General features: G+C 40.1%; 1 protein-coding gene across 1 annotated transcript in view; it reads right to left on the bottom strand.

Moving 5' to 3' along the window:
• Positions 1 to 24,171, bottom strand: part of LOC128378982 (voltage-dependent T-type calcium channel subunit alpha-1I-like) — a 112,280-nt gene that overhangs the window by 5,974 nt on the left and 82,135 nt on the right. The window contains exons 25-33 of the mRNA XM_053338576.1: positions 23,475 to 23,626; positions 20,264 to 20,373; positions 17,412 to 17,545; positions 16,906 to 16,976; positions 13,271 to 13,349; positions 12,002 to 12,123; positions 9,844 to 10,299; positions 6,053 to 6,202; positions 1,810 to 1,947 (exon numbers count right to left, since the gene is read on the bottom strand). Of these exons, the coding sequence (XP_053194551.1) occupies positions 1,810 to 1,947; positions 6,053 to 6,202; positions 9,844 to 10,299; positions 12,002 to 12,123; positions 13,271 to 13,349; positions 16,906 to 16,976; positions 17,412 to 17,545; positions 20,264 to 20,373; positions 23,475 to 23,626 (1,412 nt within the window). The remainder of the gene's footprint in view (positions 1 to 1,809; positions 1,948 to 6,052; positions 6,203 to 9,843; positions 10,300 to 12,001; positions 12,124 to 13,270; positions 13,350 to 16,905; positions 16,977 to 17,411; positions 17,546 to 20,263; positions 20,374 to 23,474; positions 23,627 to 24,171) is intronic.

Here is a 24,171-nt window from a genome sequence, read left to right as displayed (position 1 = left end):
ACATGCACGAACGCACAAACCTTTTTTTAACCAAACAATGCTTGGCAAATAAAATCCCTAACCTTAGATCCTCTCTCACCTTCTGTCTTTCACTCTTTTTGTTTCTTTTTCCCCTCCTCTAATGAGCAGTGGTTCACAGCCATGCTTGGTGATTGCAGGCTTATCTGGCTATCCTGAACCAAGGAGCATTACCCCGTTACAGAGGAGGAAGCATGGACGATAAGGGATAGAGATAGAGGGGCTAGAGGGAGGTGCAGAGAAGGTGTGCAATTACCAGAGGACTAACAGTGAGAAGGGAGAACCACGAAAGATAAAGTCAAAAGGGGAAGAGGGGATGCAAGAGAGGGAAGAATGAGGGCCACTCGGGACAGCTACTAGGAGGAGCCTGGTGGAGAGATTTATTCATGAGAAGGTCTGTGGTAGATTGAGACTGTGGATACTTCAAATACGATATAGTTACCACTGACACAAAGAAAGAAAGAGATAGAGGAGCCTTTAGAACCTAAAGTATATATCTGAAATTCACAGAGAGCCTATAACATAGCATATCCATGATAAAGATTTTATAATGGTCATTGTTTTTTTTTTATTCCTGACATGAATATAAAATATTCATCAGTGAGCCTCTGCTATTGTTTGTGCTTACCCTCTTGGGGGAGCAGGACAAATTGCCAGCATACTGTGTATGTCAAGTACAAAGTGGTGGCAAAACTAGAAGTGAACAACTTTGAATCTGTGGTGCTGCAGTGGTGACTACATCCTTTTCTGTCTCTAAAGCTGTTTTTTCTGACAGGAAAAGTATAATGGCATGGAGAAAGATCTGCTCTGGTTTATAATTCTGTGTAAAGATGATAAGCAGGTATATAGCCTAACAAAATTACCCTGACAGTGACATTAAAGCAGGTGTTAGCTCCACATCTCACAGTCACACATACACAAACACACACACACACAGAGTGTGTCACTCAGTGTAGAGGGTTTGTTTTTTTGAGATGTAATTTTTAGCCATGCTAGTGCTGTTGATCCACTGACATGAAATTTGCTACAGATATTCAGTATTCCCAGATGGCAAACATTACTCCTGAGTACTGATCCTCTAACTTTTATTCTGGCACGCCTATGGTTTCGAGACGATTTGTTTTCTAATGACTTTGGTAATTCCCTGACTTTTTCTCTAGCGCCACCATGAGGTTGACTTTTTAGTTCTTTAATTAAATATCTCGAGAACTATTGGATGGAATGCTGTGAAATTCAGTACAAACATTCATGGTACCCAAAGTATGAATTATAATATCTTGCATGACTTTCTGACTTTTTAAGTAGCACCATTATCTGGTAAAAACAAATAAACAAAAAAAACAAAAACTAAGTAAAACAAAATAGGACTTTACACTGGCTAAACATCAATATTTTAGCATTATCATCATGTTAGCATTTACCTCAACTATAGCCTCACAGAGCAGCTGTGTGGCTGTAGACCAGCCCTGTTTATTGGAGCAGTGTCATAGACCCAATTTTGGATAAAGTCAATACAAGGACATCTTTTGTGAATTGAACATTCCAACTTCATTTACCAGTATAATCTATGTAAAGCCAGCTTTGTGTTAAATCAGAGCAGGCATACAGTCAGTATTTAGCCTGATCTACCTTGCAAATTGCCAAATGAAATGACAAGGCTTTAATTTCCACACACTGTCTTTCACTTTAGCCCTCTTCCGGATGAGTCATACAGTATGTCCGCACATTTTCCCCCTTTTTTCATTAGTGTAGTTCTTAATTTCCTCTTTCCACCTTACTCTGGTTACCAACCTTGCCCTCTCGTGCCAGCAGCTGGTAGGCTGTATGTTCATCCAGGCTGAGGTCATCTGGCAGGGCAGGGGATGACGACTTGTCTGAGAGTTGCTCTGACTTCAGTGATGCCTGCTCAATCTCTGCCATCCTGATCTGCTGCAAGGAATTTACCTCAGTTATTCATGTCTCAGTCAGAAAGTGAATAGGAACAGCAACTGTTGCACACTTCCTGGAATGCAGATGAATTAGTAGAGCATGGTCCCACTGGTGCCACATGATTCACATCATCTTCATGTACATAGATATTTATAAAGGACAAAAGCAATAAAATGAAGACCATGGTTTCTTTGTTTATACAATATCTCTCCTAATAATAAAATATTAATAATGATGCATTCTTAAGAGCCACCATAAATAGGTAAAACCCCAGTGAAGCTTCGATATGCTTCACCAGACATTTCAAAGTGTCTGTAAAGAGAGAAGGGTGAAAGATTTCAAGATGTAATGACTTTGCTTTGTCATCATCAAAATATTCCATCCGATGTGAGGCCTGTTAGCAATACGTTAACACGTAAACATTGACGAGAAAAAGACAAATAGGTTCAAAGAAAAAAGATTCATGGCTGACATGCAGCAGTAAATACTGCTAAATTACTGTTGCCTGGGCCCCCAAGGAAAGTGAGAGAGAGAGACAGAGAGAGAGAGAGAGAGGAGAGAGAGAGAGAGGAGAGAGAGAGAGAGAGAGAGAGAGAGAGAGAGAGAGAGAGAGAGAGAGAGAGAGAGAGAGAGAGAGGTAGGAGGAGGCAAAGAAAGGAAGCAATACAGAAGCACAGCAAAGAGAACTTTTTTTCATTCCTTTTTCACTTATCTCCATATATCGGCAGTCACTACTGCTACTGTGTAATAATACCATATATGCTGACTGTGTCTCAGAGGTGGGTTGTAATAGCTTCAAAAAGGCCCTCTGCAATTTGTTGTGTGATACATTTATTGGCAGGTAATGGAAACTATAGCCTTCCTCTACCTGTATTCTTGCCTACGCTTCTAGGGACAATGAAAAAGGCACAATAGGTACGGCAACACAGTTGCTTCTAAGGTAACTGTAGGGATATTGAAGGTTTCACTAACAAAAGAGGGGACTAGAACCAATTGAAAGTGTCCACCACAGCCTGAGAGTGCTGAGGCAAGGTATCGTTTTATTCAGCGCCGCTGGGAAGCAATGAGAGTGTGACTGAGCAAGAAAATGAGCATGACTAATATCTCATGTCCACATTGCATGACTCATGGTATGCAATATCATTTATGCTAAACATAGGATGTTACCAACCCAAGTGCACCAGTAGTCATTTGGGCAGCCAAATGACAATTTTCCACAACACACAAAAGTACAAAGAGAGGTTCAGCTCCCGCTGTCTGCCACAGTTTTTGGATACTATAACAAGGACAAGTCAGACATATTCAAATCCTACACATAGGTGCTTGAAATGGTTTGTTACGTATTTTTGCATGCTAATGTCTGTGTCATTTAAATAAATGAAGCATTTTTTCTTGCCCAGTATGACAATGTATTACTATGTACCAGAGTCCATTCACATCATCATTGGTTTGGAGTTTTGCCTTAAATTTTTACTTAATATTTTTTGCAGTAGTTTAATCCGTTTTCTTTACCAAGCAATCTTTTTTGCCTGTACTTTGCTATGGTTTAGCCTCCACCTGTTCACGTAGCTTGAAGAACTATACTTTCAAAGTAGCTTGCAAAACTCGCCTCCCATGATGGTGCCCTTCCAAAAATAGTGTCAGGAGAAATAATCTTGTGGAACGTACATGCACAATTGAGGAATGCCTATTTTTGCTAGCAACTGAATGAATGGCAAAGGCCTTCACCGCTCCATTGAACTGTTCCCTGCAGACTCAACTGGAGTCAGTCTCAAGCTGTGGTTGATCTCAACTCCTTATTAGGCAGTTACTTGATGAATATTCCCGCTGTTAGACACACTGCACCAATGTGTCCCGCTGCTCTTTTGTGTCCCCTTAAACACAATAACATTGTACATACCTCTCAGCAATGACAGACTGTCTGAAAATACCACACACACAGACACACATACACACACTCATCCTCTCACACACAAACACACACAAATACAAGTCTAATGGTTAAAGAACATGGGAAATTGAAATAGAACCAGACCAGTCCAGATACAGTACATCAGACACAGATAGAGAAATAGCTAAAAGACCAGAGGGACAGATGGAAAGACGGAGCGTGTAAAAGAGGGAGGAAAGATTGACGGTTTGACAGCATCTGCAGACAGGCAGAAAGCAGGACTGACAGGTAACGAGGTGTAGAGCCCAGTTATTGCTTCTGGTGAGCTGACCCGCTGCACTTTGTCATTGTGATGAACAACATAGTAGGTTTGTGAGTGTGTCCTCTAAAGGTATTCTACGCAGGATTTTCCTACAAAACAGACCAAAAAACAAACAAACAAACAAACAAACCAAAAAACAATGTACAGACTCATACAAAAATAATCCCTCTCAATAATTACTTATGACCAACTAGAAGTGTGTGGCAGTGTATTTATCTAAAAAGACCCTGCCCTCTGCCTTTATTTTCTTGTTTTCCTATTATTTTGCTGTGTTCAGTACATTTCTGGGTGTCAACATTTGGGCATTGGGTGTGTACCCCCAGTCACTAACAGCGCACTGGTTTGAGGTGGTGACTCCTAGCGTAGCAACTAGGTTACATTGCTGTCACCATCTCTCTCCTTTGCTCTGCTCTGCTCTCTGTGTCATGAATGTATAAAGAGCGGGTGGGGCTGAGCTACACACATGCAGAACAGAGACACAGCGGACCGGATGAAGCTCTGCATTCACCCAAAAATTCCGGAAACCTTCCTGTAGCGTTGTGGGGAGGTGTGGGACATGTTCATTTATGCTTTAGAACATAACCACATTGAAACAATCTGACAATAACATTTTCATTTATCTGATTAACAGCTTTGTTCTCAACAATGCTGCTCAGTCTCTTTATTCACTCTCTAGCTTGCATGACCATCGCTGTTCTCTCTCTCTCTCCCTCTTCTCAGTTCATTCAGTCCGGGGAGGAGGGGCCAACTTTGAATGCTGTTTCTTTACAAACACCAACCGACAAATCCTGCATAGTATACCTTTAAGCACTATCTCCTGTGTACATACTACTACATAGTACAAGCACGAGTAAAGGAGAGTGTTGCGTGCATGCATGCATATCAGAAGTAGTTGCATGTGTGTCTGCATGCAATGGGCCTCATTAATCCACATTTTGCACATATGGAAAGTTGATATTATCTTGTGTTGTTGTTGGGTTTAATTGCGGGCTGAAATTCATAATAACATAATAGCACATAGAGTAGTTGATGTGCCTGATAAAGCAACTACAACACCATTCATGCTACTTTGTATGATGAATGAGGCCCTGTGTGTGTGTATGTCCCTGAACATACATGCAAATGCATGTTCCCTGTTGTTACATGCATGAAATCTGGGCCCAAACATCACGGTAAGAGTGTGTGTCTGCCTGTGTGCAAGAATGTGTGTCCTGCAAATATGAATGTGTCTGAGTGTGTGAGAGAGTGTTTAAGTCTTTACTGTTTTCTGCAAAGTAATAAGTGATTAGCAGCCACTCACTTATTTAAAAATAAGTGCAAAAGCTGGTGGAAAATATGTATAAACACATACATGATTCATTGGCAGAGTCATTAGTAAGATGCACTGACCACAGCAAATAAACTAAGACTTTTTTAAATGCACTGTGGATACTCTGCATTAAGGTTACATTTCAGTCTGGCTGTGTGGTCATCTAAACGTGCTTCCCTTTCTGACTCACTGAACGAAGCTGTCACAGAGAACCACAGCAACAGTAAGTAAGGAGGATCAAAGATTCACCTTTGATTCTTTTCAGGAGAAAGTAAAATATTTTGCCAAAAATCAATAGATCTGTTGCCAGGTGATTTTTAAAAAATAATGTAGCTGTCAGAGTCATAAACGCGGCCATGTCTAAGGTACACGGTTGCTAAATTGATTGATCCTAGTGAAATACTCTGTGATTAATAGGAGAGGTTCTAGCCTGCTTGATAAGTATGTTAAACCAAAAAATGAATGCTTGTGGTTCTGTTGTAAATTCAAACCACATCAATGAATTTAATATCTGGGCTTACTGCTCTCTCCTCACCATATGTGTGTGTGTGTGCTGCATGTACACATGTGTACAAGGTGGTACCTCTTGTGGGTGGCCCCTGCAGTCTTTGCAGACAGGTGGAGGAGAGGAGTAGTGGTGGAAGACAGAACCGGAGAGGTTGTCGATCATCAGCATCTCCCCCTCTAACGTATCCTTGATCAGGAGAGAGACGCTGTCCAACCACTGGCTCTCCTGGAACACATACACACACATACACACACGGACACAAACACACGGGACGCAGGCCGGCAGACCAGTATTGCACGCAGGCGCAAACATGTGCACATGCCGACATGCGAGGACAAAGAAACACGCAGGGAAATGCATACATCATCGTAAGGGTTATAAAAACGCCTGTGTGGAAACGCAGGTAGGCTTTTACACTTTATGTACTTACAGACAAATGTGCTCACTCTCTCTCTCTCACACACACAAGCACACACATATATTTCACATTATGTAAGCTTTAGTTTCTAAAATTCTAAAATAAGCATCTTCAGCACTTTCTCTGTGTCAGAGATGGAGAATATATAAAGCAGAACAAATCCTCCTCTCAAACTTTGTTGTTTTTCAGAGCTAAACACTTTCAGAATAAAGGTGTCAATAACATGACTCCAATCCCTCATTAGCCAAGTAACACATAATTTTACTATCAAAGCCTTGAGCACTGAGAGCGGTGCAATTACATTTGATATATCAGCTCAATTAAGCTGTTCAATACCTTATTGAAACAATTTAAGATTTAAGCTTTTGCTTTGTGCTCTGGGTATTATTAGGTTAAAGCAATTTAGACTGAATCAGTCAGGGGCCTTTCTGCAACTTAAATGATCTCTCTTTGCTTGAATCTCATCTGCCAGATTGGTTTTCCCAGAAACCAATCTGGCAGAAAAAGGAAATTACTGACAGCAAAAGGAAAACTACTTTAAAAACGATTTCTATGTTTCTTGGCAGGGCACTGTATTTCACAATGAATTGAATGTACTGTGCCTCTAGCGCATTCGTAACAGCCAAAATAACTGTATTACATCAGCAGATATATCCCAAAAGATACTGTGAAACAAGGTCACTCCTCTTCAATCCCCACACAAGTCTATTTTCATAACACATTTCTACAACACCGCTTATAGGTCTATACTTAGATGTGTTATGCAAAGACACATTTCTGACTCATACTGCTGTATTACAATCAATCGTGGCTCATGTTTTGAAAATGAGGGAGCTATGAATTCAAGAGACAGGTTACTGTACTCTCAGTACTATAAATACACCCAAATCATACTGCTTTATGAAACATGGGCGTTTGTTGCAGTGCCACATTTTGGCAGAAAGTCTAACTGCCAGCTTTTTAAATACATGCAGATATATATATATATATAAAAAAATAAAAAATAAAAAAAAACACTCCCTCTCTTTCTCTCTTTTCTCTCCCACACACTCTCACAGACAGTCCCAAGATAGTCAATTCTGTGTAGGTGGAGAGCTTGATATAAAAAATAATGTTTGATTGACTGTGGTGGCCTATGTGCTGGCCTCCATTAATAACTGTATTAGTGGACAACAATAGGGCCCGTCTACAGGGAATGGAAGTTGAGAGAGAGAGGAGAGAGCTAAAATTAATTACTGCCTCTATCTGACTGTCACTGGCTCAGCTATTATCTCTCCTCTCTTTTTCCCTTACTCTCTCTCCCTCTGTGTGTGTGTACTTCCTGCAGAGTCTCCTTTTGTGCCTGAGCAATATATTACTAGTGTTTCAAAATACAGTCAAAAATTACATTTCCAAGCATAATATGGCACATACTGTAGTAGCTGCAATCTTTCGCTGACCTGGTAGATCATCAAATCTCATCTGATCCATTAACACTCTTATACATATAAATATTACGACCATGAAGTGCCACACACACACACACACACACACACTCAAACTCTGGGTATAAAATGCATCGATCTACCAGATCCCTAATTGCATCACTTGAGAGACAGACAATGAGAGGAAGATCAAGATAGAGAGAGTGAAAGACAGAGGGGGAGGATGCTGTCAGTGTGTTCTCCCTGGTCTGCGTTAAGTTCTCTTGTCAGCCAACACTGAGCTAAAAATGGCTCCATGTGGCCAAGTTTAGCTCTGCAAAGGTGAAACTCTGCATGGCAGCCGATGAGTCATCTTTATGTGTGTTTCCCGCGTTGATAGCTCAGACTTTTATTAGAGATTTCGTAATGAAAGCTTGTGTCTCGGCTGCGGGCTGTGAGTAAAAATGAGAGACCATCTACTCACTCACACACACAGATGCAGGCTGTGAAATGATCATTTCAAAAAATGTAACCTGTGCACGTCCATCTGCATACTAATGTAATCTCATGTGAGTACTGAAAGGATAAAGTTTAAATGAAAAAAACCTTAATTGAGAAAGAGATTAAGTTGCGCATCTCTTCTCCTTGACAACATCGGTTGCTATGACTACAGTGAAGGAAGATACTGTAAAAAAAACGAACTAAAAAACTATATATGGCCTAGCCCTGACTTTCACCCGCTTAATATCATTTCAGCGCTTTAGTTTCATTTTGTAAAGTGCTGTTAATTCCATCCTGATATGGTCACATTCAAATCAGCCAGTTTTCCTATTCCTGCCTTTCCTTTTTATCTGCCTTTTCTTTTTCTTCCCCCTATTCCTGCAAGTGTTTAACCACCCTTGCACTCCCTTCCCTCTCACAAAAACTGCAAAAGAAAAGAAAGTTCAAACAAATTTCACAAGATATTGATAAAATGACTGAACGTAATCATGCATTGTGGCTGTCAGTCAATTTTACACAAAAAAAAAAGAAATAAAGCGATGACCCTACTCTCTCCCATGTCAGCACCTTTCAAATACTATGCAGAAATCACTGCCATATTGTTTACCTCCTTTGTATTCTTCCAGCTTGTGCATCAAATATGTAATGTCTTCTGCATGAACTAATGCACTGATACTGTGTTAAGAGAAGCAAACTGACAGGCAGCCAGAGACACAGAAAGCCAGAGACACAGAAAAGAATACTTAGAATACTTAAGTAGGGATGTCTTTATTCTGTTTTTAAAAAATGATTTTTCTTTTACACAATTTTACACCGATCATTATTATTTAGCATTTGTCATCATACTGTGTCTGATCTGATATTTATATTTTCCCCACTTAATACAGCTGCAGTGTGCCACTAAACCTAAAGTAGGCTTAAATATAAATTATTAAAGCAAATATTGAAGCAATTCAGATATGTTTAGATATGTTTGGCTGTATTATTTCATACCATGTTATATAGCGCCTGGTTGTTCTTTGAATAATTGAGAGAGGAGTGACACTGTGGACAATGCTGGAACGTTTTGGCAGGATTGTGAACAAAATACTTAAGTTCAAATGCTGTCTCCAATGGACAGCATGCACCAGGAAATTGAAGCCAAAATACACACAAGGCCATCATGTATTTATTTATCTATTCATTAATTATTTATTGAATCACTTGCTGGTACATGCTGTCAATTTATTAACAGAAACTGCTGGCTGCTGTCGATGTCGCTGGTTTACTTGTTTTTAAAGCATTAGATAATGGTTAAAAAAATATATATATATATATACAAACTTAAATACATCTGAATGAGGATTTTTGTATAGCCAATAAAAATCCATTGTGATAAACTAAATCCTGATCAGTCCCAATCTGTAGATTGGCTCGAGACATCCGTACTTAAAAGCAGACAAACACAAACACACACACTCATCCATAAACACACAAAACCTTTCACTCTATCAGCAAACAAACATGCAAATACACACTACACGCACAGAGATACAAACACTCACTTGTGCTGGTGAGTACAGGGTCCGGCTGCAGTCGCGGGGATTGTACACTCCTGGGTGAGCGCTGGCTTCTGCGTGTCGGATCTTCCTAACTCCTTCTCCCCTCTCTCCTCTTACACCTCCTCTGCCCTTTCCCCCCGCTGTGCATCCAGGCCCCGATGCAGCTGCGACCAGTCCTTTCTCAACCCCCCCACCCCCGCAACCGGGGGCGCCCATGCAACAGAGGGTGCCCTGGGCTAGCTCCAGCTCAATTTCTGCATCCATCTCCGCCTCCTCTTGGGCCTCCTTGTTGGAGTCGTCCAGGTGCTTCATCAGCACGGCCACCACCACGTTGATGAGCACGAACTGGGCGGTGAGCACGAAGGAGACAAAGTACATGGGCGAGATAAACTGAAGGCTTGGATTGCAGGCGTAGTCCACATCTATGCCATTGTCTGGTGGACACTCCCGCAATGTATCCTGGTGTTGTGCAGGCAGAAGATGAGGACAGAGGGTAGGACGGGGGTGGTGAGGAAGAGAGGGTTAGAAGAGAAGGAACATATGAGCTTCATCAAGATACATACAGGAAGGGGACAATATAATTATAATTTGCAAATACATTTAATCCAATATAACAGCCCTGCAACAAATACTACAGTGTGTTTGTGAAGTTTTTAACATTCAATATTTGGTGGGAGTCAGTCAGAGAGGTGATTTATGAGACTGTATTGTGTAATTTATGAGAAATACAAGGCAAACATAATTTTTCAAACATTTTACTTTACTTAAACATGAATAAAAGCACCTATTCTTTCACTTAATTTGACAGTGGCAAACATGCAGAACAGAAGACAGGCTCATCTGAATATCATCTAACCTAACAGTGCTGTGAGCACAGTCACACCGCCACTACATTAAAATAGATATTTGCATAACCAATTATTAAGAACATTTTAATTGATAATAGAATAAATCTAGCTCATGTTAACAAGACTCTTTGTATTCTTGACAATTTGTATAATCATCAAACACCTAATTGTTTTTGCTTATATGCAAAACAACAAGAGGCTTTTTTTGTGCTTCTTCTTCTTCTGCAGCATTATTTCTAGTTGTTTTCCACTCTGGTTAACATGATTACAGTGGAGTTGAGTCGGAGCAGAACCAAAGTGACAAGTATTTTCTGGAGGAAGTACACATATCTCACCCAGGCTGTGACCACACATAACATTTTTAGCCCTTTAAGCGGTAGCTGGTCATTTCTGTCTAACTTGGCATGACATTTACACACTGTGCTCCTTCAAACAACATCTCCTGTTTTTTGCTGTCACTCCCTCTCCGTCTTATTTCTCAGTACGTCTTTGTTCTTTTCTGTTCCAAATCTCCATTTTCTCACAATTTCTCTCTTATGCTGCTTTACTCCCAACTTTATTATTTTGGCTGTAATTTCCTCCCCTAGAGAGGAGAAAGCATAATAACTAAACAGTTCCTTTAACACCTTTCCTTTCATCTCACCCTCCGTCTTATTACAGTTTGCTGGTTCGTCCTTTTCTCCCTGCTGTTCCTCTCCCTCATTATTTCCACTCTTCCCTATCACCACCGCATGACTACTAACTGCTCTGCCTCACCTGCTTTCTTACTAAAATCAATGCAGGTCTACCTTATTTCACAGCTTGGTAGTAGTTTTAAAGCTAAAATGATGTAGATTTATACTGAGAGGTAGCATCTGTGGACTGCTGGCTTACTTCATGGACCACCACCGTCTGCACTGCCTGCATCCAGTGTGTGTTTAATGGCCCACGCCCAACACGCTCCTGCATAATCTCTATTCCCCTCGCAGCCTGGGTGTGTGCGGAGGAGTGGTGATAGCTGTTGGTGGTACTAGATGTGTGTAAAGGGAAAATTGGTGTTTTGTGTGTGTGTGTGTGTGTGTGCAATGAAGCACAGTCACTCCCCTGACGACCAGCAAGGAAATCTGTGCTCCCATTGCTGAGCAAGCACATTTCCTTTTCATCAGAGAGTATCATTAAAGTGTGGAAGATGGGATGGATGAAAGAAACAGAGGAAGCATTTGTCTCTTTCAGTCCACCTTTTTCTAAGTTGTATGAAGTCTGTCTGTATTTTAGCAAGGTTGAAATCTTCTGGTCTCTTACTGAAGCAATGAGTATCCTGTAGATGACCTTACCTTCATAATGCCATTCCAGTTGTCGCCCGTGGAGACTTGAAACAAGGTAAGGAAGGCCATGCCAAAGTTCTCAAAAGTAGCGTGACGACTCATACCCTCACATGGGTAGTCTTCATTGCAAACTGAGGATTAAAGTAATTTGGGTGAATGGAGGGAAAGAAGAAGTCACGGGTCCCGGGTGAGGAAAGAGGTAAAAAAGATCAAAGATGAGAGAAAGGAAAAAAATGAAAAACAGAGCAAGGATAACCAAAGAAGGAGTGAAAATAAATATTGATGTAAAAGAGAAAAAAAAGGCATTAACATGTTACTTACTTACCCAACAATCAGTACTTATCATGACATTGCTCCCAAATACTGCAGCACGCATACACCGTTACTGTTGCTAAGCTGCCTGGATGACTGTCCAAACAAGACAACTCAGTGTGGGCACAGTCTGTTATTAAATCAGTAGCAATGTGACCAAACACTCTATTTGTCTTTGAGCTTATATTCCAAGATAATCTTTGGAATGGCCTCAAGAAAGCAACGCTTGCATTTGCCACTAATCCTTTCTCCTGCACAAGGGAAATGTGACAGTTTGGAGGATGTATCTTCCAACTTCAATGTGTATATTTTAGGACAGTGCTTATGTATCAGAACATTGGAGAGTGGGTCTGACTGCAGGAGAGAGAGAACTGATGAAAAGGAATAAAGGAGAGAGAGAAAATAAGAAGGTTCTCATAAGAAAGTTTATACAAGTCCTCACACTTTTTATGTTCACTATGACGCCTGAAAACTGAGTGATGATGTTTGGACACACATACATATAAATATAACTGTACATATATATATGGTAATGATGATTAATTCAATTATTAGAGGATCTTATCTACATACCACATACAGTATATAAAGGTATATTGTTAATTCAATACCAGACATACAGCAGAAAAAAAGCAGTTTAGATCAAAGACCAACTCTCGCACTGTTGAAGAAAAGTCTGCCCAAAACTCAAAATCCTTGAATTAACTAAGAGACTCCTCCACAGATTATTCCAGTTTGAGAACGAGAAAGCTGAAGTTATGACTTGAGAGAGCCTTTTCTTTTATCATTTATCCAATTATACTAGCTTAAATATCCAATTGTTTGCTTCCAAGCTGTGTTAACAATAAATCATTTTCTCTAAATTTGATATCTGTTATGTTTTAAGAACTCATGCATAGAAAAGAAAAAGAAGTTTTACTTGATATAATCTTTGTAGCATCACGATTGCCTGTCATGTGTACTCACCAAGTTCTCCAAAAAGCTCTACTCCTAAGGCGGCGTAGATGAAAAACAGTAGCATAAAGAGCAGGCCCAGGTTACCCACCTGCAATACACACACATAAAAATAAACATCTTTCAATGCACATGTTGTAAACCATTTGACAGCATTCTAACATCTGTAATGAACAAGTTCTCTCTAAACAGCATTATGGCTTGGTTTTATGCCCCAGCTTCATTATAGACTCAATATCTAATGCACACCTCTTCTATTTTAGTTTACAGGATAAAAACCCATGAACCCTATTCCAGTCAGCAACCACCAATTGATTCACTGATTAATCATTAAGCCTAGAAATTCCACAGAATTGTAAAAAAATACCTAACACAAGTTCTCAGAGCCCAAGGTGACATGTGAAATGTCTTGTTTTGTGAAGCTGATAGTCCAAAACCAATTATTTGATTCACAATTATACAAAACACAAAAAAGCAGCAGATCCTCACATTTCAAGAGCTAAAACCACCAAAAAAAAGCCATTTGTGCATCAAAAATGCACAAAGAACTACAAATTGTTCCTTGTGTTCTGCTTCTATTTCCCTCTGCTTAGCTCTGCAAACCATGGCATAACTTCCTCTGAGACTCTGAACCCCTGACGCTGTTGTGAATTTTTGAGTTTGGGGTTTTGAGACTTGGCTCGGTTCCACCACATAACTGCCTTTAGTAACCACAATTTAATGGTGATGATGATGTTGCATGGTAAATGCTCAGGGCTAAATCTAATCCCATTACAGGGATGCAAACCCAGTATACTATTCACTGTCTTTAACACGGCTCTACTGGGAATGAGAAAATGCACTGACAAATGGCTGCTATAATTATACTACACGTGTTATAATATAATATAATATCTGTTTTTCAAGGGGAAAACACTTGAACTTCGCTGTTTACTTTGCAGGGTTCAGAAAGAGTGCATCAACATTGACAGAGCTTATTAAGCCGCTATGCAAAAAAAGAGTACACCTGGTAGAAAGATCAAAATGAAAAGTTTTTATAATAATCCTTTATTTGGAGCAAAAGCTCTCAGTAAATAGGAGCCAAGTCAAACAACTATGGTTGTATTGAATTTAGATTGCATTAAATTGACCTACAATGAGATTTCAAACCAATGCAATTTCCAGCAAAAGAAAAAATACAGTAGGTAGAACTACATTTATTACAATCACCTGTCCTCTCCACTCTGAAATTTACAACAGTGACACTGATTGGTGTAATCAGCAAATACTTGCCAATAATTTGTAATTATTTGCATTTTCATACTACCAAAGGTCTTAAAATAAATGGGCTTGCTAATAAATGAAACTGGCTATTCAACTGTATACTTAAAGAAAAGAAAAATATATCTGCTCTCATCTAGTACCATGGAAATGAATATTGTGGATGTAGACAAATATGCCCTGTTCCATACAGCGCAGTGAGTCTCTTAGGAATACAAGTAATGGAGGTAATTGCTGTACCATCTTTCACTTGGAGTGCTGCAATAATTTTAGATGTGACTGTTGGGGAGGGCTTGCCTCAAGTGTCTCTATGTTACTGCTATACTGCCTGGAGTGCTTAACAGTCTGTGTTTCATAATCGCCAGGGTCTTCATGGAATTCAGGATAAGGATGAATGCACTTTGAGAAAGATGAGTTTATGAAGGACTTAACAGTGCAATCTATGAAAATGTGCAGTATATTAGAATAGCTAACTCTATACTAGATGAACACGAGCTTGACAATTAGTTTAAGCTAATTCTGCACATATATTCAAAGATTCTGTTCTGTTTTATTGTTCTCATTATTTCTTTTGAAAAGAAGAACAAACACTCACATCATTCATTCATTTTAAAGCTAATTGCAAACTGCTCTGTTTCACTGGGGGCAGCTCTGATGCCTCCTTAAAGAAAAAATGACACTCTATGTGGTGTCCACATCTGCTGTGGGCTATTCAGGACCATTCTCAGCTATTCCCATGGAAGAGATAAAACAACTGCTTCAACTTTAGTGCCAACATGATGAAGGGCTATTAATGTTAGTGAATGGTGTGTTGCAGCCATTTTGCATTAGCTGAGGAGGAGAGGATAATGGTGGATGCTGGTGGGTAAAATGATCTTGCCTTACTGTGTGTTTGTAAAGAAAAGTAATGAACATGCGTTTCTCTTCACATGTCAATACACTTACTTACCATTTGGTGTAAGTGTGCAGATCCCTCATTACATCTCCATGTCCTGTCATGGCCCATTAAATCTATAAACTGCTTGCAAACTTGTGCAGAATTCAAATCATGTTTTATCTTATAAATTATTAATCTGGCAGACATCCTTCCCTGTGTGCCATGGCGGCATTATTCATATTTCTTGCCCTCTTATACCAATATCAGTGTATTTGCCTGGTCCTTTGTTCAGCTCTATCCTGAAGCCTTTGTTGAAATGTCAATACTGTCTTCAATATCCTATGTGATGTAATAAGGAAACTTTGGCAGCCTGCCATTTCATTTTCACTGTGAAATATAGCGTAATATCACCTCAGGTTAAATCTCTCGCCAGGTGTAACACTTTCACTCTCACTCCTTCAGTACCTCAATATGCACGCATGCCCATACACACAGACAGAGACCTCCTGGAACTGTTTAATTAGCCCTAGTTTTAATTACCTCCCCTTGCGCCCTTGGGATAGAGCAAAGGGCTCAGTGTTAATGAGAGGGGGATCAATAGACAAGAAAGACAAGGAATCTGTTCTTCCTCACCTCTGCCTGCCCTCCTTTCACCACACCACCTGTTTCCCTCCTGTTTGCTTCATCTTACTTTTTGATGGTCAAATCGGTCAGTCTGTGTGGTGTGTGTGTGTGTGTGTGTGTGTGTGTGTGTGTGTGTGTGTGTCTTTGTGCCTCCATGTCCACAAATGAGGCTGCACACCTGTCTGTCTAGTCAACTGTCTTTCTTTACGTTTGCACAGGTAATGTAAAGAGTTCAAGCTTACGATCAATAGTTATTGATTCAGTAAACATTGGGACACTGATGAAATGCTGGCATGACATGACATAACATCAACAAAAACACTGGATTGATAGCATCATTTAAATATTCCATAAATATTAACTAACTTAACATGTATTCTGTTGTATCTGCTTGTATTTCTAACTTGTTAGATAAGCAAAAATGACACTACTTTTATTCAGTATGAATAGTGAGCATGGTGAAGGAGGTGAGCTGTGAGTGGACTGGAATGATCTGAACACCAGATTATCTTACTTTGTGGACAGTTCACCACCAAATGAACTGCAGACTGGTTTAAGAAGCCCCTACTGTTTCTAGCACAGTGTAGTCTCAGTGGGGTGCAGGGTACTCTCCATGGTGCTGAATGTGAAAACAAGACAAAGCTTTTGCGTGTTTGTGTGCATGCACGTGTATGTGAGTGCATGCACGTGTGTGCAAGTCTACCATTCTTAGGCACAAATTAGTCATATATTAGAGTTGCCTATAGGCCAACAGTGCAGAGGAAGAAAGGGGGATATGGGGTGTGGGGTGTGTGTGTTTTAAGGGTTGTCCTGCCACCCTGGATATCGACTGAGACTGATCAACTCTATTTCTCTCTGGGAGTGTAGAGTTTGTGTCTGTTTGTACCTGAGGCAGGGCTTGGACCACTGTATCCAACAGGGCTCTCATTCCTGTCGCCATCTTCAGCAGCTTCAAAACTGTGTGTGTGTGTGTGTGAGAGAGAGAGAGAGTGAGTAAGAGAGAGAGAGAGAATTTTTAAGTGTGGGCATTTAGGGGGAAATCCCTCAGGTTCAATTACAGACTAAATGGAAAACGTTAAACTGTGGGATGGTCAGTTCTTAATTTACACCTCTTGTAACACACAGAGACATATGCATTGAACAAATACACACAAACTCAACCATGCATGTACATGTACACATCGCAATGTACAAAGGCATTGAGACATTAGCTGCTAAATGGCAAGTCATTTCAACATTTATCACATATTTTAACACATCAGTTAAACTACATCAATATTCTATTTTACTGAAAGGATTTACAAGAAGTGAGGTTAGCATAGTACTTGTGAGTATATGTGAGTGTCTTTGTGTGTACATGTATTTCACACACGTGTACTGTAGTATGCGTACCTCGTGCTATCCGTAGTACTCTCATGATCCTGATGATTGTGGGGTTGATGGGCAGGGCAGAACTGATCTCAATCTCCTCCAGAGTGATACCCATCACTGACAGAAGCACAATGGCCAGATCCAACTGGTTCCACCTGGCACAAGCAAACACAAAACACACTAAGTTAACAGAGAAAGGCACACAGAGGAATTGTTGCACATATACACACAAAGCAAATATAAATGCAAATGCACAAACATACTAGTTATGAGATCTCGCACTTTGTTGAATTTGCCTCTTCAGCCATACATTAGACTTGCAGATACAAGGGCCTGCCTGTTCTGATCTTTACTAAGTGACGGGATCTAAGATCTACACACAGTTTGCCCCAGTCCAAAAAGTCCTGAATAAATCCAGCATGTGTGCCAAAATTCTTGTTTCTCTGTAAAGCTTGAGGACAGATGGAAGACAGCTGTTGTCAGATCAGATAAATATAGTCAATGAGTTTGAAGCCACCATAGTCACTGTGACATCTGACTTAAGGGCAAGCATTTTATCCTGATGAAACTATACCACTGTGTGAGTTTCCCAGGATGTTTATCCCCAATCGCCTCATGTAATTGCTTCGTGAGGTTTTATAGTAATCATTTATCTTCTGATCTTTTGGACATCAAAAACACAAATCTTCAAATCTCAGATAACAGACGCTATCAGGTTTACATGTGATTAATAATTCTTAACCTTAGTTAAAAGGGATTAGATCTGATGCACAACTGAACTGAGAGCACAGTCCAAGGCACCCAGCATGTTAAAATATTTGGCACAGCTAAGTTATGTTTCAGTATCATTGCCAAAATCTAAAACACTCGTTAAAATGCAAATCCCGGCAGTGTATCAATCTGCTTCCTGTCATTCATGAACACACATTTTCATTTGCAATACAAATCCTGTCTGACTGTAGGGCTAATTTTTTCCCCCAATTTGTCTCTTGATTATGCTGCTCACCTTTTCACAGTGGCAAACGAAGGTGCATCATCCACTATAGTTGCAGTCCTTTTAGACAGAGGGTGGCACCTACCTTTGTTCATATTTATAAAATCATTTACCTCAATTACTTACACTTATCAAAATCATAGAAACAATGTAGCACGATTTGAAAAGCTGCATGTTACTCATCAAAAGGCTGAACACACACACACACACACACACACACACACACACACACACACACACACACACACACACACACACACACACACACACACACACACACAAGCGTGCACACACACACACACACACATATCTGCAGACTTACAGTACCTGTTCTGTCGGTGGTACATGTGGCAGTGTGTTTGTGTGTCACCTGCTACTCCATTGACCCAGTTCTAAAGCTGGCCTGAGAGCCACCCCAGCCTATGAATCACACTATGCACAGTGACTGCTCACGGCTGTTGCTGACACTACATAAAAAGAGACAAATTGCCAGCTGATAACCGTGTGATAAATTTTCCCTATATCCGCCCATCTCTTTCTCATTTCATCACTCCTTTGTCCTCTTTCTTTTTTTGTCTTTGATCAGACTCAAGACTACACTCCTATATATTATCTGCCCCCCCTCCCAAACTAAAATAGGGCAATGTCATTAAACTACTATCAGTGTAATATAAGCTCCCCAAATCTCTTACTGGCTATAATTAGTCACCTTATCCCTTAAAAGAATAAGACATCATTCTCATCACTGTGTACGTTTGGGTGAGAGACAAATCAATCAGTCTGGACTCTGAGTGAATGAATGTGAAAGTGAACAGACCAGTGCTGAGGTGTCTTAATTATGTTAAGCAGAATGATGGTAAAGTTTCATTTTTAATTATTTTCACCCATTAAAATAGTTTATGCTGGCATTATGGAACAACTTGATGGATTTGGTTTGATGGTGGCCAAATATTATTACTCCTTCTGCTGTAATAATAGGGACATTTCTGTTTCCATTGACTGTCGGTTGTCTTTGACAGAGCTGATGATGTGTGATAATTGTCATGAAATCCATATTTTCAACACAGTATGGTTTAGTCAGCTTAATTACAAAACGCATCACAGCCAGCTCACAAATTTCCACATATTTCATAATCCTTCATCCATCGTCAAAGCATATTCCATTTATAATGATCAAAGCAAAAGGCGGATTTGTACAGCCATTACACTTTGAACGAAATAACTGTTTATTGTAGCACTATTTATATTATATGTTAATTCAAGAGATTATGGCAAGGCCCTGGAGCCATGTAGCTTTAATGTTTCAAAATGTGATACATGATTTAGCTGAATAGACAAAAACGTAGAGTGATATCTGTTTTGAAATACAAAGCTTACTTTTTAGAATTAAATCCAAAAGACGTTTTCAGGCCGAGAATCATCATGCTGCTCCATTTGGGGACAGTAAAGTCTACCTCTGGACAGCAGATTAACTAATCCCACACTGGATATGCAGTGATACCAAGAGCGGATAGTTGCTTTAATGTTTCATTTTTCACATCAAATATGTGATAACTGACAAAATAAAACATATAATGATATTGTAATTTTTAGTGACAGTGACATTAAATTTCTCATTTTAAAGAATCTAATCCAACACTAACTGACTCACTATTATCATGCCACTTCTGTTTAGGATCAGTAAAGTCTACCTCTGAACAGCAGATTACTTACTATCCCACAGTGGATGTCTCAGTTTTGGAGATAACAAGCTGTCTTGTATAAGAATTACACACGTGCTACAAGGGCCAGCCCACAGATACACTTAAATGCAGACAGAAAGTAACAAACTCACACAATCAGACTGCCAACAAACACAAGGTATAAACACACACTGCACCTGTCTTTGAAGAAGCGGCGGAAGCCAAAGGCGATGAGTTTGAGTATTGATTCCAGCACAAAAGTGGAGGTGAAGAAATAGTTGCAGTACTTCAGGGCGAGATCCAGCGACTGGAAAAAGAGAGAGTTAAGAGGCATGTCTGTGTGTGCATGTGTGTGTGTATTTGTGTGTGCGGTGGGGTGGGGTGAAGTATCAGTGGTATCAGCAGGGAGAAAATGTAGGACTGGAATTGCTCCCATTGTTTGCAGAGTAAAACTAAGCATGCCAGAGGCAAAAACAAAAAATCTTCCATTCATAGCACCACAAACACTCACACATTACGTCCCCAAACAAACACACATTTTTAAGCTAAACTGTATTCACAGAGTATTTACATATTCCAGAGCATGTTTTATTTATCTTGAATATCCAGTCTAGCTTCCTGTTACTGCAGAGATTGGTAATTATTTTGCTTGCTGTTTTCTCCTTCCATAGATAAAGCTGTAAAGTATGAGCTTCTAACAAGTGGGAGGCTGTCAAATGTCAGGACCAACAGCTGATAAATACAGCCGAGACCCATATCTGATGCTCAGTCAGTTTGAGAAAACTTGCTCCATTTTAAAGGTCAAACAGGCATCTTATCTTATAAGTATAATCACTTTTCTTCCCATTGCAAAAAGGCTTTTAAACCTATTTATCACACATGAATGGACAGATATGTACTCTACAACTAACACTCTGACAGCAACAATGGCGTTGAAATTGTCTCAAAACCAGTGCACATGAAATGCAGGTACGTGCACATGATAGGAGTGCACAGAACATCTGCAAGTAGAAAGGAGAGTGAGCATTTCTGCTCCATGTGCACAAATACAGTCCCGCAAGCACAGAGAGTGTGAGCTCAACCCTCCCTACATGCTGGTAGTCAACACTTGCTCCCTTGTCAAATTGACATGTGAGATTTTGGAGACAGGAATGGACCACAGACTATAAAAGAAATGGGGTCATAGTCACCATGACATCACCGATTGGTTTGTGGACTGCCATTTCAAGCGTCCTCAAGTTTGGCGATTTGACCATAGCTGTCTTGATTTGACCATTGCCTAGGGTTGCCAACTTCCTGAAAAATAAATAAGCCTAGGGCTGCAACTAACGACTATTTTGATAGTCGACTAGTCATCGATTATTGAAACGATTAATCGACTAATCAGATCAGTGGTTCTAGCTTGTCACACAGTGACATTATATCATTGACGTGAATGAGCGATAGAACTCAACCTTAGAAGGACGTTTAGTACAACTGAATGTTTAAGACTTTTTAGTTGGACAAAATGTAACATTAACTTTTGTCAATGAAAACCCACTGAAATAGCGGCTGTGGAATCGATTGTCAGTCACAACATTGCCACACCCTGAAGTATATTTATTTATGAATCTGTTTACTGAGTTTATAAATCAAGTGAGACGTATATATTTACTCTCAGGCTTCCACACAATCTAACTTCTTTCTGCAATCAGTAGTGTCACCTGGCCATTAGAAATAATGCAGGTTTAAGGCACTTCTGCACTGTCTTCACTTTTCAGACTGGGAGCTTCCTGCTTGGGCTGAAGTCATGTATTATAAGAGTGGATACCAGACCATTCACCATTCAGTCCAATAGAAGTCGCTTGGCTGGTGCATATGCGCAAAAAGTTTATAGCTTCCAGGTTTGCTTCTGCGTTATGCGGCCCACTGAATATATGAGCAGCAGTGTTCCTCCCTCTGGCCCTGCCAGCGAATTCCTGCTCGGCTCATAGACTTAACATTGTGATAACATTGCAGGTTTTAAATCACTTTTCTCGGTTGCAGTTTGAGGTGTCCTGTCAACAGTCTCTTTCACAATGGTGTTCTTGGGCCACAGAACATATCAAAACTTTGACTGTTTTCACTTCTTCTATCCAGCTTAGAGTTGAAATGACTGTTCTTTCAGGCAACTGCCAATCCTTGACTGTCAGTGGTCAAAAAAAAAGTCAATCAAAGATCATGGTCAATATTCAAAGTGACCAATTAAATTGGCAGAGACATCAGCCGCAGTCTATTCCAATCCTGCCTCCTAAGTCTCAAAAGTCAACTTGACAAGTGAGTGAGTGTTGAGCAGCTGCAAGCACAGAGGGAGGGTTGGGCTTGTGCTCCTCACAGCCCCATGCTTGCAGGACCGTGTTTCTGCACACAGAGCAGAAATGCTCCATCACAAGGAAGGTTTTTCTGCTCACAGATATGTTCTATATCCTGGCAGGGCAGAAATGCTCCCTCGTGAGCATGTGGATACTGTTCTGTACACTCGTATGCGCGTGCCTGGTTTTTATGAGCGCTCTAAGACTTAGACTAATTAAACGCCATAGAAACCCACATCAAATCAGCAGTGCAATCACAGCTCCTTTTTATGGACTGCAACTACTCACAACACATGCCGGTGGTATGGTATGGCATGGTGGTTGTCCAGTCAGTTATCACTGGGTCTTTTTAAGATGCTGCTGTAGTGGAGTGCAGGAAAAAGGCCACAAAGATTTGATAGAAATTAAATACTGAGTGCATAAATACCCAAAATAAGTTCCTCTTACTGGGATGGACCTCATAGGGATCTGCCTGTTTTCGTGCATATTTTATGGAAAAGGAGCTTGAGGTGCTAAAAGTAATTACCGTAATTTCTGGACTATAAGCCGCTACTTTGTTCCCACGCTTTGAACCTCACGGCTTAAACAATGACACGACTAATTTATGGATTTTTCCCAGTTTCACAAGCTTCGTGCAAATATCACACGACCACACGGTATTTCAGTGATCGCACGATATTTTGACGATGTTTACAGCTTTAGCAGTAGCAGCAGAGTAAAAGCCATCAGGTTATTTTAATAAACTCCTGGTGTACTTACAAACTTTCCAATAGTGGGGGAATTTACGAGATACACTGGTGGTCCTGTTAGCACCTGTACTAAGCAATTCAGCTGATGGCTCTAACTCCATTGTTTTATATTAGATAGACCTCATGGTGCATATGACGCTAGGTCGAAATTACGCCAAACCATCACTTTAAAGGCTGTGTAAAGTTCCTTTGTTTCAATGTAGGCACCTTAATAGTCCGGAAATTACGATACATAAATGCGAGTACAATACAGAGCAGTACCTGTGCCCACTTCCTCTCCTATACAGACACACATCTTTACACACACACAGATAAACATTCCATCTTACATGAGGCTGATTGTAGTGCTCGAGGGACATGGTGATGACGTTGATGCAGATGATGAAGGTGATGATGAGGTCCAGGTAGTGGTTTGTGCACAGTGTGTGGATCATCAGGCGTATGTTGCCATAGCTGGAATAGTAGGGCAGCTTCTGAGCCTCTGTTGGTGGAAAAATATATCAACAAGATTTTCAAATGTATCTTATTTGTATCTGATATTTGGGTTATTTCTAAAAAAACAAGCAAGACTTATTACTACTATTTTCAGCCAATTCCAAACAAGCTGATTTTGTTGCTTCTATAAATGAACAGGAGATCACCTCCTGTGTAGTAGAAGATTTTCCCAAGGAGGACCTGCTTCAACATTGAGTGCTTGATCAAAGTGCTGTGATCAAGCTGAAATCCCTATCAGCAGATAAAAATATCAGACTGCATAGTATATTAACAATAATGATACTAGCTGTTTGTGTGTTTATTATTGTGTGTGTTCCCATCTATCTGTTCCCTCTATTCCCATTTCTCTTTCCACAGCACACATTTCCTTCAGTGTTGATCACAGCTCTACACACTGATAGAAAGTGATTCTTGTGTGTCATGACATGTGTCATATTAACAATGGAGGTAGAATGAGCTATTGGGGTCCTTGTTTTCAGGCACTTTGTGTTTTTGTGTTATTGTATCATGTTGTTTTATGATGAATGTTTA

The sequence above is a fragment of the Scomber japonicus genome, chromosome 18, assembly GCF_027409825.1.
Source record: "Scomber japonicus isolate fScoJap1 chromosome 18, fScoJap1.pri, whole genome shotgun sequence".
Taxonomy (NCBI): Eukaryota; Metazoa; Chordata; class Actinopteri; order Scombriformes; family Scombridae; genus Scomber; species Scomber japonicus.
This window is presented reverse-complemented; position numbering and strand designations above follow the sequence as displayed.